This window comes from Ursus maritimus, unplaced genomic scaffold, assembly GCF_017311325.1.
Source record: "Ursus maritimus isolate PB19 unplaced genomic scaffold, ASM1731132v1 scaffold_21, whole genome shotgun sequence".
Taxonomy (NCBI): domain Eukaryota; kingdom Metazoa; phylum Chordata; class Mammalia; order Carnivora; family Ursidae; genus Ursus; species Ursus maritimus.
This window is the reverse complement of record NW_024424564.1, coordinates 28,889,579-28,905,422: the sequence shown is the minus strand read 5'-3', so window position 1 is coordinate 28,905,422 and position 15,844 is coordinate 28,889,579. Positions and strand designations below refer to the sequence as shown.

The window sequence follows — 15,844 nt, the reverse complement described above, 5'->3', positions numbered from 1 at the left end:
TTTCTATGTGTTGATTATATGGAGTAAAAGGTGAAAGATATGTAGAAAAAAACAAGGAAGGAGAAATAGACAATCTTATTCATCGTAAAGGCAACGCAGTTTATTTTATTTTTTGTTTTATGTTATTTAGTGATCTGAACATGAACCTTGAATTATTATAATAGAGAAAAAATGTAATGCACTTTGGGGTGAGAAATGTGAATGCTTATCCTTATCAAAAGCTAATGTTTTCTTAAGGATTATCCTTGCCAGAGCTTTTAATGAGCAGAGGGGAGCTACAGTGTTGAAGGACAGTAGTCCTTTGTCATCTTATATCCAAACATGTTTAATAGAAGCAAACATTCCTTACTAAAATGTTTGACTATTTTTGCCACTAAGAAGTATTTTGATGAAGTTAAACTACATAGAATTTTTAAACAGTTCTTTTAAACAGTTTTACATCAAAGCTAAGATGTAAAAACTCTGAAATTGGAATTGAATAATTAGTCCATAGGAAAATTTGAGGTGTTCAGGAAGACACATGGACTGTTTAGTTCCTCATTCCAATTTATCAGAATAGCATTATGTATGTTTTTTTCTAGCATGGGGGATTGAGAAAGTAAACATTTTTTCACCTGTCCAAGAAAGTAATGAGTACGCCATATATATTGGCCAATTGTTTGGCTGAATTTGTTGTAATTTAGCTTTTATTTTGAACCAGAATTGAATGAGACCCCCATCTTCTCTTCTTTTTTTGTTTATCTATCCTCTTAAGACATAAAGCAATTAATTCCTAAATGTAGCATTTATAAAACAAATAAATGTAAGATTAGCAAATTCAGAAATCTATGGGTTACCTTAAAATAATAAACCTACAATGTAATTCATACTTGTCAAATCTTTTTAAAATGTCCTAATATTGATCCTGTGAATGGATGCTGTTTTTTTTAAAGATTTTATTTATTTATTTGACAGAGAGAGAGAGCACAAGTAGGCAGAGCAGCAGGCAGAGAGAGAGGGGAGAAGCAGGTTCCGCATTGATCAGGGAGCCTGATGTGGGGCTCGATCCCAGAACCCCGGGATCATGACCTGAGCCGAAGGCAGACACTTAACCAACTGAGCCACCCAGCATCCCAGAGTGCACACTGCTTTAAGTACTTACTATCTTGAAGGAAAACAGTTTCTTATTTATACGTATATTCTTTGGCTCAGGTGTTACCAGGTAGCATTATTTGATGTTGGTTTTCATCTTGTCGCTAAAAGGCAGATCAACCCTGGCAGGTCAAGTAAGCATAAACATTGTGGTTTTGGGGTTTTTTTGTTGTTGTTTTTTTGTTTTTTGTTTTTTTTACTATTCTTCCGAATTAAATAGTTATTGATACAATTCTTTTTTAAAAATTTTTTAAAGATTTATTTGAGAGAGAGAGAAAGAGAGTGGGGGGAGGGGCAGAGGAAGATGGAGAGAGAGAATCTCAAGCAGACTCTGTGCTAAGTGTGGAGCCCAACAGGGGGCTCAATCTCAAGACCCTGAGATCATGACCTGAGCTGAAATCAAGACTCAGATGCTTAACCCACTGAGCCACCCAGGAGCCCCTTGATGCATTTCTTATAACAAATTTCAAAAGAATTTAAATGGCTTTTAAAATTAGTTAACAGTTGAAAGAACTTGGGTTTTGCAGTTCAACACCTCTGAACTCTACTTCTGCTTTACCATTTACTACCCGTAAATGTTAAAATGTTGAAACGCATTGGATAAATGGGAATATATCACATTTCATTAGGTAAGAATAGAAAATATTGATAAATACCATACTGTTCTATTTAGTTTACCAGTTCAGACAAAGTTGGCTAGTAACATGAGGATATTCCTCATAATGTTCTTTTATTTTCCTTTGAAACTGAGAATCTCTGAGAAGTACATGGCCTGTCAAGCTGGAAAAAATAGCACCTTCTTTCCCCTCCCTCCTAAAGAGGACCACATCACCTCCAACTTTAAATAGATATGAATTAGAAAATGGTATAATTATCAAGCAATCCATTCAGTCTTCTCCAAACACCATTCCTTTGAACAAAATGGGTTTGGTGAAGTGGAGAACAGTGAAACATTTGGCTATTTTATAATCATAAATGATTCACAACCCACATAGTTGGCTCTCTAGAGATGATGTTGGAAGATGTAACATTTTATTTTGCCATGTAAAAGCAGTGCAAATAACTAATGGTTCCTAAAATGTACTTCATATGGCAAAGGATATTTTAGTTTTAAAAATGTCTTAGCAAAAACAAACCCCCAACCCCTCCCCAAAAAACCAACAAAACAAAACACACAAAAAAAACCCATACAACCCTTTACACTGCGTAGTTTTCTTCTTTTTAATCATTCTGCTTCAACTGGTGAAAATTTTGTCAGTAGCCACCACTTGGAACATATAAGCCATAGCTCATTTCTTGTTTGGGGAAACTGGTTTTCCAGAAGCAAATTTTATACATAAAGTAAATGAACCATTAGACTTCCTTTGTGAAATCAACTCAGAAGAATAAATTAGGGCTATTTTGTAGAGGGGCAGAGAGAATGCTGGCAGCTCAGTTGCTTTTATAGTTTATGTCTGGCTCTGCAGCAACAGGGACATGGGGTGACCCTGTTAGGAGTTTCGGATGCATCCAAAGGGTGTGCCTCAGACGTGGTATGGGAAGGAGGCTGTGCACAGAGCATGCCCCATGTGTCGCCTAAATTTGTATTGGGTAGGATGAAGCATGACAGATCTTCAGATGAAGGGGAGGAATTCTCCTGTGACCCAGATGGCCAGTGTTCCTGACACCAGGGGTTAAAGATGGGGAGGAGGAAGAGAGGAGTCAGAGAAAGCCAAAGCATCTGTCTTTTTGACCTGACTGAGAACTGACATACCCCTGGTTTCCTTCTCGGTCCCAGGAGGGAGAGAGAGGCAGCTGTGTGGGATCAAGGCATTTGGTCAGCCTGCAGCTGTGAGGCATTCTCCTCTGCAAGATCATCCTGGCTCCAGAGGACAGGATGGGACTAGGTTACGAGAATATGGATTCCCCCAGTCAAGAGAAATGCAGGAGACCCTCTAATCTGAACTTTTCTCCTTCAAAGAATAGCAAGAAGATTATATATTTCGTTGAAAATAAGGATAAAGAAGAATTAGCCCAGTTTTCAATCCAGTCTTAATAAAAGGAGAAAGCCCTGTAGCAACTACATGACAACGCTCGGGATTCAGTTAACCTTGAGTTAGTCTGAAGATCACTTTGAGGCGATGCGTGCAGCTTATCTACTTCTGTGCTTTCACTGTAATCCACATTTGCCTTGATTATTCTCTACTAACCACATATACACTATGTAATAGTTATTCGGTGTATTTTGTTTACCTAGTTAAACATTTCCTTCCTCTACCAGAAGGGAAGCATTCAGAACCTATTTCTGTATACCCTCTACTCAATAAAATGCCTTATACTTGGTAGATACTCCAAAATCAATAGATGTCTGATGAATAAGTGAACATATGCATGACCTAGTGCTTGGATGAGTGCATAATTCTACACTATGCTTGATTCTATCGAGCTGGAAAAGAAGGAAACGTGGCTAACTGGGAATTAGGAGTCATGGAGCTTTGGTACACAGCGTTTTTGCTTTTGTTTGTTGGTTTTGTTTTGAGGATGACCGTACATAGAACCAGGAAGGTTAAACCTTCCTTGAGTTTATTTGAAAAGAGAATCGAATTAAAAGGGGAATGTCCTATTTCTGAAAGCTGGTTCAACTGCCACCACAATCAAATTGCCATTTTTAAGAGGGAAATAGGGAACCATGCATGCCTGGAACAGAAAGGTTTTTGAGGGAGCTGGGACTCCAACATGTCACGTCATGTGCCAAAAACTGAAGCGTATCACCATTGTCCTAATTTTTAAATGGAAGACAGAATTATAAAAAACACTGTTGGAAACCAACAAGAATAAATCTTAGAGTTTGGACCCCTGCCACAGAGCAGGGGGGGAAAGAAAGCATGATGTCTTAGGACAACCTGGCCTTTGTCCAACATGATGTTTACCAGATTGCTGACATTCGCTAGCAGAACCATGCTATTCATCACCGGGACAACTTGAAAAAAAAAAAAAAAGTACAATTCTCATTAGCCTTTATTTCAAAAATGATTTTCTGGTAACATCTTAAGTAGAATTTTATTTACTTTAATAAATAACCCTGTTTTAAAGTTCCATTTACAGAATTTGGGAAAACAAATAAATAATTCAGACTAGCCTTGGAAATAATTGCATTTTAATGGAAAATTTAGAATTATAGTAAAGGATGCTCATTGAAAAATAATGAAATTTAAAAAACCACTCCGTTCCTGTTACTACTGCTGAATAAATATTATCTCAAAACTCGGCGACTTAAAAAGATAATTTTATTTTGCTCATTATTTAAGTATCGGAAATTTGAGCAGGTCTCAGAAAGGCTGTTCTCGCTTGGGGTCTCTCAGGCATCTCAGTCAGGTGTTGGCTGGGGCCATGGCCACGGGGAGTCTAGCCAGGCTCCACACCCAAGACAGCTCACTCTCATAACTGGAGTTGGTGCTGCTGTTGCCTGTGAGCTCAGCTGTTCTGTCATCTGGAGTGCTTCACGTGGCCTCTACAGCAGGGTGGTCTCAGCTTAGACAGGCTTTTTTACACAGCCCATGGCCCCTGGCTGCCCCCAGAGCAAGTGTCCCAGAAGAACTGGGTAACAGCTGTACAACCTTTTCTGACCTGGCCTCAGAAGCCATGCTCCGTGTCTCTTCTGGCCCATTCCATTAGGTTACAGAGACATTATAAGTCCATCCCAGATTCCACAGGAGGGGAATTTGACTTCATCTTTTGATGGGGTTGGTATTAGTTTGTATTGAATAAGAGCATATAGGATGGGAGATATAATTAACGCCATCTTTGGAAGATGCAATTGTCTACATACTCACTTAGATTTTGTACATTTCTAATGAGAAACACAGGCGTCAATTAAGTGTGATATATAGAAGGTCCACAGATATTACACATCCCTGTGAAGGTCATTATTTAATAGCCGCAAACTACTTAAGAGGTCAAGTCAATTATATGTGTGTTAATTTACAAGTTTATTTCATTATTACTTAAACTTTCTACTTAAGATTTTAAGAAAGGCATGGAGTCATATCTTCACGGCTTTCTTTCTATTGTAGAATATTGTTTTTGGAAGCGAATTTTACCTGGCTGATATTTCATTTTAACAGCTCAACATCTTACTTTCCATATAGATTGGGAATGACTATAAAATTGATCTGTTTCAGTAAGAATGATTTAGTTAAAATCATATATGGTTAATAAAATCATATATATATATACACATATATATATTTATATACATATATATACACACATATATATATAGAGAGAGAGAGAGAATTTGTTTTTTATTTAAAAGCTTAAGATAAAAATATACTTAAGGTTGAAAAACTGCTTTCATACTCTTTGAGGATTAGTTTCAGTTGAAATAAACAATTTTTAGCTGAAATAAAGTTTTTAATGACCTCAAAAGAATCTTTAGCTCTAGTATCTCTACCCCAGTCTACTTCGTGCTCGGCACGTTCAGGTGAAGCGATAGAGGCAAGGGAATGCTACAGTAAAGGCTCCTAGTTAGCTCTCGTTAGTGTCTGAGTTGATTTTAACTCACAGCCACTCTGACTCGAAGGATGATAACGCTGACCAAAGCAAATAACCCAATATAAACAAAGACTGATATTCACAAATTTGACAAAAGAGTGTAACTTTTGCCACTATTAAACTAGAGTTAAATGGACCAGGAGAGCTTTTGGGAAGCTTAGTTATTTGTTGGGGAATATGTGCTTGGTAAACCGAGGGGTGACCAGCCAAAGGTAGACAAGCTCTTGAGAGACCCTGAACTTCATGGGAGCCATGATGAACACAACAAGGCCACGAAGGGTTTGGTAAGAAGAGCCAACCCGGGAATAAGAGCTTTAAATGAAGAGTCTGTGCGTGATCCATACGCAGAGCAGCATTATAATTATGTTATACGGGGAACAATCAACCCCTTTGTCACAGATTTACAGACTAAATAATCAGCAAGATAATTGGAGCTGCACCCTTTCATCTCCTTATTGATGATACTTCCGGGTCCCAGTAATTGAGGGCCCTCTCTGCATGATGGTAGGAGATGATTCTGTAGAACAACTTACTGAATTCTCACAAAAATTCGGTGAAAGATGCAAGAAAACCAAGGCCTCAACAGCTGAAGCAGCTTGCCTGGGGATGTTAAGGATCAAGAGGAGGAACCGGGATGAAAATTCAAACACCAATCTTATTTAAAAAGTTATAGAAACATTTTTAAATACACAAAATCTGCAAAATAAGAGACTCTGGTGCATACATCACTGAGCTTCAACAAGGGTCAACTAACGCGAGTATTTTTCTAGGTATCTCCACCCACCTTCCCCTTTCCATTTTATGTCAAAGCAAATTCCAGATGTCATGTAATTTTATCCAACCATATATCGGTATGTTTCTCTGAATGATTAAAGCTCTTCATTAATACAATTATAATAATCAGATCACATTTAAATTTAAAATTATTTCTTAATATCATCTATTTATTTAGTGTACACATTTTCAATCATCTCATAAATATTAGAAATGTTTTATTTTACAATTTGTGTGAATTAGGGTCCAAATGAGGTACATATATTGCAATCATTTAAATAGCTTTTAAGTCTCTTTTAAACTATACATTTGGAAAACTAATATTTCTTTACTTTTCCTTACAGTTTATCTGTTGAAGAAATTAGGATTTTGTTGAATCCATTTCTTTTTTTAAGTTTTTATTTTAATTCTACTTTGTTACCATACAATGTTATATTAGTTTCAGATGAACAATATAATAATTCAGCATTTCCATACATCACCCTGAGCTCATCAAAACAAGTGCACTCCTTAATCCCCATCTCCTGTTTCACCCATCCCCCCATCCTCTTCCCTTCTGGTCACCATCGGTTTATTTTCTATAATTAAGAGTTTGTTTATTTGTCTCTCTCTTCTTTTTTCCCCCTTTACTTGCTTGTTTGTTTCTTAAATTCCACATATGAGTGAAATCATGTATTTGTCTTTCGCTGACTGACTTCTTTCACTTAGCGTTACACTCTCTAGCCCCATCCATTTCATTTCAAATGGCAAGATTCCATTCTTTTTTATGGCTTAATAATATTCCATTATATCTATATCTATATAGATATCTTCTTTATCCATTCATTAATCGGTGGACACTTGGGCTGCTTCCTTATCTTGGCTATTGTAAATAATGCTGCTAGAAGCATGGGGGTGAATGTATTCCTTTGAGTTTGTGTTCTTGTATTCTTTGAGTAAATACCCAGTAGTGTGATTGTTGGATTATAAGGTAGTTCTATTTTTAATTTTTTGTGGAACCTCCATACTGTCTTCCACATTGGCTGCACCAGTTTGCATTCCCACCAACAGGACAAGAAGGTTCCTTTTGCTCCACATTCTCACCAATGCCTGTTGTTTCTTGTGTTGTTGATTTTAGCCATTCTGACAGGTGGTGAGCTGATATCCCATGGTTTTGATTTGCATTTACCTGATGATGAGTGATATTAGAATCTTTTCATGTGTGTATTGGCCATCTGGATGTCTTCTTTGGAGAAATGTCTGTTTATATATTCTGCGCATTTTTAAATTAGCATTGTTGAATTCATTTCTTTGGCAGACTTAAGCATGTACCTTTGACTTCCGTATTTCTTCTAAGTTGGGAGTTATATTTAGAGGCTTAATCAGATTCAATATTCATTATTTGCTTGATTGCTTTTGACAATACTTATCCATAAATGAGGATCTGTTTCTTCATCCATGGTTTTATAATTGATCTCTTCCCATGAGAAATACATGTCATACTGAGGAACTCTACCATTGGATCAGTTACCATGTGGGACAGGAAGGGTAGTATCCCTCAGACACATGTAGCCAAAAGTTCCTCACAAGTATGTCAAAGACACAGAAGAAATTGAGAGAAATTTTCAGTTGCAGATAAAGGGGATGATATATCTGATGATAGTATTTATTCTTAAAATGTTTCTGGCCAACCAAGAATCAGAGAGAAAATTAAGACTATTATAGCCAGGTGTATTCTAGTACTTCTGAGGAAAAGTAAGAACCATTATGAAAGCAGGATGTGAAGAAATGATTGTAACAAAACATAGCAGAAAAGATCTTGAAGCCATGACCATGAGCTTTTCACCATGGGACAGCAGGACAGACTATGCTTTTAAAACTAATCAATCAAAAAGCTACCTTTATGTGTAAAGCGGTAAGATCACAGCTCTCATGAAATACAGTCATTTGTCCCTGCTTTTCCAGAACTTACAGAAAAGAAAGAAAACTAAAGTGCAGGACAATACCTCGTGAGCTTATATACACACAAGAGTTTATAGGGGGTGGGGGGTCACTGTTATCTGGTGCGTTAGGATGAATTTTATAGAGGAAAGGGGTAAAGGGGTTGTTAGAACATTTTAGGGGTTGTTAGAATGAAGCTAGAAGGACATGGGTGGATGGAATAAACATAAATTATAAGAACAAATAGTTTTGAACAATATGTTCAAAGAACAGTGTAGATCAGCATCTTTAAAAAAATACACTGTGTTTACATGTGTATATGGCATGTTGGATAGGTCTAGAGTGAGGTCTCACCATCTTGTTCTTGGTTTAGTTTAAACATGAGACACCTTAGATAAGCCATATAATTTCATTTGATTTCTGTTTCTTTACCTATAAAAGGAAATATTGGACTAGCTTAGAAGTTCTTTAATTTCTGGGACAAGTGAAATTGTTTGAATGTTGAACAAGTGAATTTCTTATAAGGTCAACACCAAATTCAACAGAATAAAAACAACCTGCCATCTGCTTATTATAATTATTTTTAAGAAGGTATATTTAAAACAGAACAAGAAGCTAGTTTCAGAAATGTGTGTGTTAATGTACGTGAGTATGTGTGTGTGTAATTTATATTAAAACTAACTTGATTACACTCATTTTTTTCTAATTTTGATATAGACTGATAAGAACCTCATCATAGAGTCTATCTGATCAGAGTTTAGGAATCATAGACTAGCCGTTACTTAATGGTCCTTCCCTTTGTGACATTCTAAGAACTAATAACTAGGATAATGTCCCTGTTATACTCTGCCTATAGTTGTTGAGCAAGCTAGTTGACACCCCATGCGCTGGCTAGACCTTAAATGTAACAGTACGTTATTGCATCTGATGTCAGAATAAATATAAAATTTTAGTAAAAATTCTAATATGTAAAATCCCTGAAATGGATATAAATTTACTAGTAATTTAATGATTTTAATCATTAAAATGACTTTCTAAGCACAAAAATGCAAAGATCACAAGCTTAAAGCTTTTTTATGCTAAATCTTCAGAAAAATAATGTATACAATTCACTCCAGGAAGTTCCTAAAATTCTAGAAAGACAAAATAATCAAAATTGTTAGCCAAGTAGATATATGATTTTTTTCCTCTCCACATCTGAAATTTATCTGCACTTTGGCTTTGAACAAAGGTTAAGAGAGCCGCTAGGATGTAAGTTCAATAATGTATAAAAGTAAGCATAAGTGGAAACTAAAACTTTGACAAGAAGCCCACAGAGTAATAATGAAATGTAGGCAGTTAACTTTTTTTCCAAATGAAAAGAAATGTCTTTTCTTGGTTGGAGAACACTAATTATCAAAGATTTGGCAGAAGTCTGCCACTCCTAATTGCATGAAATTATCAAACTGACATTTCTGAAAATGGCAGTGATCGTGACTGCATAATGCAGTTAAATATCCTCCTACAAGATAGCTGTTTATCACTGAAAACACTTCACTCTTGTCATTTCTCTGTGAACTGTTTCTGTAGTAAGTTCTTGGAATGCATTTATGTACGTTTAGAATCACATGTATTTCAATATATCAATTTATAATAATAGTTGATCTCCGGATTGGGTACTAGACATTTTTTTCCCCACTATCAACAGAGCCATGATAATGTGAGTGAAAAAGTATTTGCAGAGAGCTTAGAAGGTAGGTGATTTCAGATACACTTTCTGTAATTTTCACGGAAGACATGAAGATAGCGCTATGACTGCCATGATAATTTAAGAGTATACGCTTACATAAGGTTCAAAATTGGAAAGACATCTTCCTAACATAGCAATTATATTCCCTGTAGCAATTTTCTTTTTAATTGAAAACTGCAGATTGAATTATATTTTCTATGGGGATGCAGGCAATTTCTGTGTTGGTCCTGCTCTATTCCCAGGGCCTGATAAACTGATGGTGTCTAGGAGGTATTCCACAAGGCTTTGTTGAATGAATGAAAGAATTCAAGTTTCAGGTATGATGGAGAGGTTGAAAAACTTTTCTGGTTTATATTATGCAACCTCAAATATAGAAAAGATCACATGAATTTGAGTCAATAGAATATTAAATTTCTGCTTAACATCATGCATCAATATGAAACAAAGCCAATGGAAGAGAGAGAGGCGTTTTAAATGTAGATCTGTGGCAATGTTAAGTTAGGTCCAATGGACCTTTGATGATCTGGCTAAAGCTTTTCTTCATTAAATGGTATATTTATGTAGAAAGGTATAGATTTAGAAATCAGTTGGCATTTTCTTTCTTCTTTGGAAAGGATAAAGCAGATATTTTAAACTATAATTGATATAATTCCTAGAAGAAAAATATGGCAGTGGTAAAATTTTCATTGCCACACTGATTTTTTTGTGAACATATCCTTTATGATTCTGCGGTCCTGTGGCCCTTTTACTGACTGCACATTGCTTTTACTCTCATGCAAGGTCTGGAAAAAGTGCCAAAAGATCTTCCCCCTGACACTACGCTGCTGGACTTGCAAAACAACAAAATAACTGAAATCAAAGATGGGGACTTCAAGAACCTGAAGAACCTTCATGTAAGAGTTCCTTGTTTCTTTGTTTATTTTTGAGTTGTAACAAGATCTGACTTACAGGATTTTTTAAAACAAAACTTGGGTAAGGCCAGGAGTACTATATGGTAATAAATAAGCACAGAACCATTTATCAAATTCTCCATTTAGGGGCTGAGAGAGGAGCACAGCATTATATTCATTAAGCCCTAAAAAATCAGCCAATTTTCTTACAAATACCCCACATATCTTTGGTCTTTGCATCCTAAAAAATACTTTATATCTTAGTCTTCTCTTACGTTTCATGAATTAAAGTCTTTATTTTCCTAGTTAGATCATACTTCAATATTGGAGCAAAATACAAAACGAATTACTGATCTTAGTATTATTTTATTTCTTCTGTCTTCTTTCATTAGCTTTCTAAGAGGTGCCAATGTTGTAAAGTCTTAAAGATCGGCACCAAGAGAAAAAGGGATAGCCATCCATATTTTACTTAGTAAATATAATTCTATCTTCAAATATCTATATATCTATACCTTGCTTGGCATTTAGGACTATGCATGCTGCATTCTTATCTGTATCTGTGCTTTGACTGTGATTTTTACTAACCTCTACTCTATCATAATGTCACACATCTAGTGTACCAGACAGAATTCCAGCAGAAAATTGGTTGCACTCTCAAAAGTGTTCACAGAGAAGGCTTTACTGAAAGGATGATGTACAGAGGAATATAAGAACCAACAAAGCATTATGAAGCACCCAAGCCCATCTTGAAAGAGGTGGGGAGCTGTAGTCCTACCTCATTTCCTGTCAGTGTCTCCTGTGGATGAACCTAACTGGGGGCCAGGGGTCAAGGTCATCTGCGTGAAGCAGTCCCAAGAGCTCATCTTCCCAGGACATAGAGGAAGGTCACAAAGAACAAAGAATGAGTATAACTATAGTTGGAAGAGGGTGTGTTATAAATGGAGGATGAGCAACCCAATCAAATAGGGTTCAGTGTTGATAAGGCCGCCTTCTGTAAGAGTAAATGCATTGTCTTTTCAGGTAGGGCATGAGAATCCCTATAAACTGTATTCTCTAGTCCAGCTCTCTACCTGTGGGATAAATAAGATGTAGTTTCCCTTCAGAATATCATTGTACATTTAGTATAAATAAGCCAGACTTCCATGTCCAAAATAAATACTACAAGTCCCACTGTCTCTGTATTCTGCTCTGGTAGACCACTCTTGAAGTATTAAGTCTGGTCCTGGGCAAGACATTTTAAGAAGGGCATTAACCATTGAGTCTCCTCAGAATGATCATCGTGAGGATAAAGACTTTGGAAATCATGTCTTATAGGCACGGTTGACAGAGCTGTGGATGCCCAAATTGAGTGAAAAAGGTCGCGAGTGACATATTTGAAGGGCCATGCTGGAAAAGAGAAATCGAATTTACTTACTTCAACTACAAGATGAGAGAATTGTCCTATTGACAATTGAGTGAAAATTTCAGGGAAGCAGAGTTTTGCTCAACATTAAAAATACAACGCATAGCATCAGAATTTTCCGAAAACAATGGAGAGAATTGCTTAGTTATGAGCGACCTATATGTAGAGATAGCATTACAGCTTCTTATGATGAACATCATAGAAATACATTTTTAAGATTGAGAGCATAAACAGAGAACTCTAATTTCACATCCATTTAGTTCTTGTAGCCATTTAGAAAATGATTGAAGGGATATACAGTAAGAATACGCAATACATATAAATATAAAGATAAGTCATCTGGCTGCTGTGTATTAGAACACGGAGTATAGATTCAAGGGAAATAATATAAAGTAAAATAAATTGGTCTTCATATGTTGTAAGGTTAATATAATCAGGACAAGATTTAGTTATCAACTTTCTGACAGCTAGGATGAGAAAAGAAATAAACACCCATTAGGAGAAAATAGACCATATTTTTATACGGTTGCAAAGAGTTTTCCTTAAGATTTTAAGAAATCTATGAAACAGTTAATATAAACAAAAGCGGCAAATAAAATGGCAGAGTCAATTTACCGAAGTGTCCAACAAGGGAAGCCCAGTGTGATGTACGTAGTGAATGCTATGGGCACCGAGAAGGAGACAAATCAGACGTATCCTACATCAGGTTACCAGTTAGGATTTGAGAGAATATGGGGCACAGGGTCTTACACGATTAGCAGAATTCTGAAAGGAAGAGAAGAGAGGGTTTTCTCTACAAAAGGAAAGGAAAAAGAGAAGAAAATAAGCAGATATAGTTGGCTAGAGTGAAAGATACAGGCTAGAAAAGGTGAGATAAGGCTTGAGCTAGAGATCTGAAATCTTGAACCAATGGAATCCATCTCCACTGATAAGATGCCAGGTCTGAGCTCCAACTCACCTTTTCTCTGCCTTTGTATATGTTTTCACTGAGAGTGAGCCAACGGTGATACCAGCAAGGTTTTGTCAATGACTATTTAAACTATCATCAGATATGTTAAAAGATTAAGAAAAAATTAATATTATTTTCAATGAACTAAAATTTAAAACTTCATCTCATTTGTTTACCCTAAGGCATTTTTTTTAGGAAGGAAAATTCTCATACTCTAATCCTAACTTCCTGTATGTTTAAGTATAATCTGAATAATTTATTTAAACTCTTCATAGCCTTAAATACGAGATATCTGGTTTCTGTGACACTCCCATTAAATCTGGCATTTGTAATAATATGTTCTTTCTTTCCCATGTTTCTTTCTCACTATGCTTTAGGCAACTACCATCTTGGCAACCTCTTTCTTTCTACTTCAAAGTATACATTGAAGAGAGGAAGAGTTTATTAGAGCTTCCAACTGTTCAGAGGACGTTAAACAGCTATTTTTCTCCTACTCTTTCATTCATGATCATTTCTATCCTTGTTATTATACAAATAAACATTATAATTTCAGCCAGGAAAGCTACACTTGAATGAAAAGGAGGACGAGAAATGAAACTTCAGCAAAGATTAAGATAGAAAGGGTTTAACAGAAAGTTTCCTCTTTTCTCAATAATTTTATCAATTTAGACTCTGTGTCTCATAATGAGCAGTACATGCTGGCAAGAGTAGTTTTATACTTATTTGTAATAGAAAAACACAATTATCCCATGAAATAATGGAAATTAAGTATTATAATGCCAACATTTAATATGTTTCCTTTGAATTCGTGCTTAAAAAACCTAGTCAGGAAGGTTTTTTTTAACTAAAAAATTACTATATACTAGCCTTAATACCTACCTACACTCACTTATTTAATTCTTATAACCATTCTTTTGAGGTAGACACTCTTGATAACCCCTTACTACAGAAAAGGACACTCAGGCCCAGGTTACTTGTTCATAGTTTCTTGTTCATAGTCACGCAGCAAGTAAGAGCCAGATCTTGAGATCGAAACTCAGGAGCATTGTGACGTGAGTCTGTTCATTAATTGCCTGTAAATATGATAGTAACCATACAATTCCTTAAAACAATACCTGATACAATGTAAACCCTACCTAAATGGCTTTAGAGAAAACTGTATATAATATTAAGTCAGATTTCAACAGTTTTTTCTTCCAATTTTATTGAAATATAATTTCCATACAGCACTGTGTAAGTTTAAGATGTACAGCGTAATGACTTTGTATTGCAAAATGATCACCACAATATGTTTAGTTAATATCCATCATCTCATGCGGATATATATATCTCTCGATATGTATATATGGAGAAAAAATGTATTTTTCTTTGTGAGGAGAACTTTGGGGCTTACTCTCTTAGCAGCCTTCAAACATATCATGCTACAGCGGCGGCTGTAGTCCTCGCGTCCTGCCTTACCTCCCCAGCCCTCATAGACCTTATAACTGCCAGTTTGTTCCTTTCCATCACCTTCTTGGACGAAGGTGGTGAAATGCTTTTACTCCTACTTCTACTCCATTTCCATTGCCAGTCGCCTTTTTCATCACCTCTTTCCTACCTCCCAGGCTAGATCGCTTTTTCTTGAGTTACCAAAGAAATAGATCAGGCTGATTTTTGAGGCTGTGTTTCAATTTTAGTTTACGTGGCGCTCAAGGCATTTCCTGCCCCCGCACAAGTTCTCTCCTCCTCTGACTTCTCTCACCTCTTAGCAAAGTGATGATAAACCGATTCTGCTTGTCTTTCACCTTTTCATTTTTTTTTCTGTTTTTACTTCTATTTGCATTTATTTTATTCAGAATTTACTCCCAGGCCCTAAATTTTTGTTTCTTCAGTTTCTTCTGGGATATCTTTTTCCTCTGTGCATCCTCCTCTTCTGGTTTAAGACAAATCCGTTTTTTCAGCGAGGCATCATCTCAGTGTGGCAGGGAGAGCACGTAGGGGTTCATCGGCCATAAGCCCTGTCAGTTCAGCACTGCATTGTGGGAGCTTTGTTCACCTGGATGTGCTCACTGACCAGAGAATCCACATCTAAACCCTTAAGTGCAGCATTACTCCCTGCATTTTTAAGCATGTGCAGTAAGAACTCAGCACTCTTTTTGGGCCACCTGTGGCCAGTCTGTCTGGCCTCGGGAACACCTACCAAGTCCACCATTGTAGGGACGGAATGGCACACATGGCTTCTGCAAAGTGACATCCTTCAGATAACGTGGTGGCTTTTCCCATGTGCATACCCTTGATGGCTTGGGCAGTTTCATGTGTGTTCTTAAAGTGATCACAAAGATTTGAACGTCTTGATTTGCATGATTTTGTAGGATTTTCTGGGTCAAGTGAATGGTGAACCATTTTCAGAGATCACCTTGGGTTGCTTACGGGAAGAGCTTTGTCCTTTTCATCAGCTGATCTCCTAAAGAACACCAGGGTTCACCTTTGGCTCTTCCTCTGGTTTAACTGGCCTTTGGCATTAGCCGTCGGAATTA

General features: G+C 36.5%; 1 protein-coding gene across 2 annotated transcripts in view; it reads left to right on the top strand.

Annotated features, from left to right (window-relative positions):
- DCN (decorin) overlaps window positions 1-15,844 on the top strand; it is a 41,370-nt gene that overhangs the window by 6,761 nt on the left and 18,765 nt on the right. For both annotated transcript variants that reach the window (XM_008687683.2, XM_008687682.2), the window contains exon 3: window positions 10,868-10,980. In XM_008687683.2, the coding sequence (XP_008685905.1) occupies window positions 10,868-10,980 (113 nt within the window). The remainder of the gene's footprint in view (window positions 1-10,867; window positions 10,981-15,844) is intronic.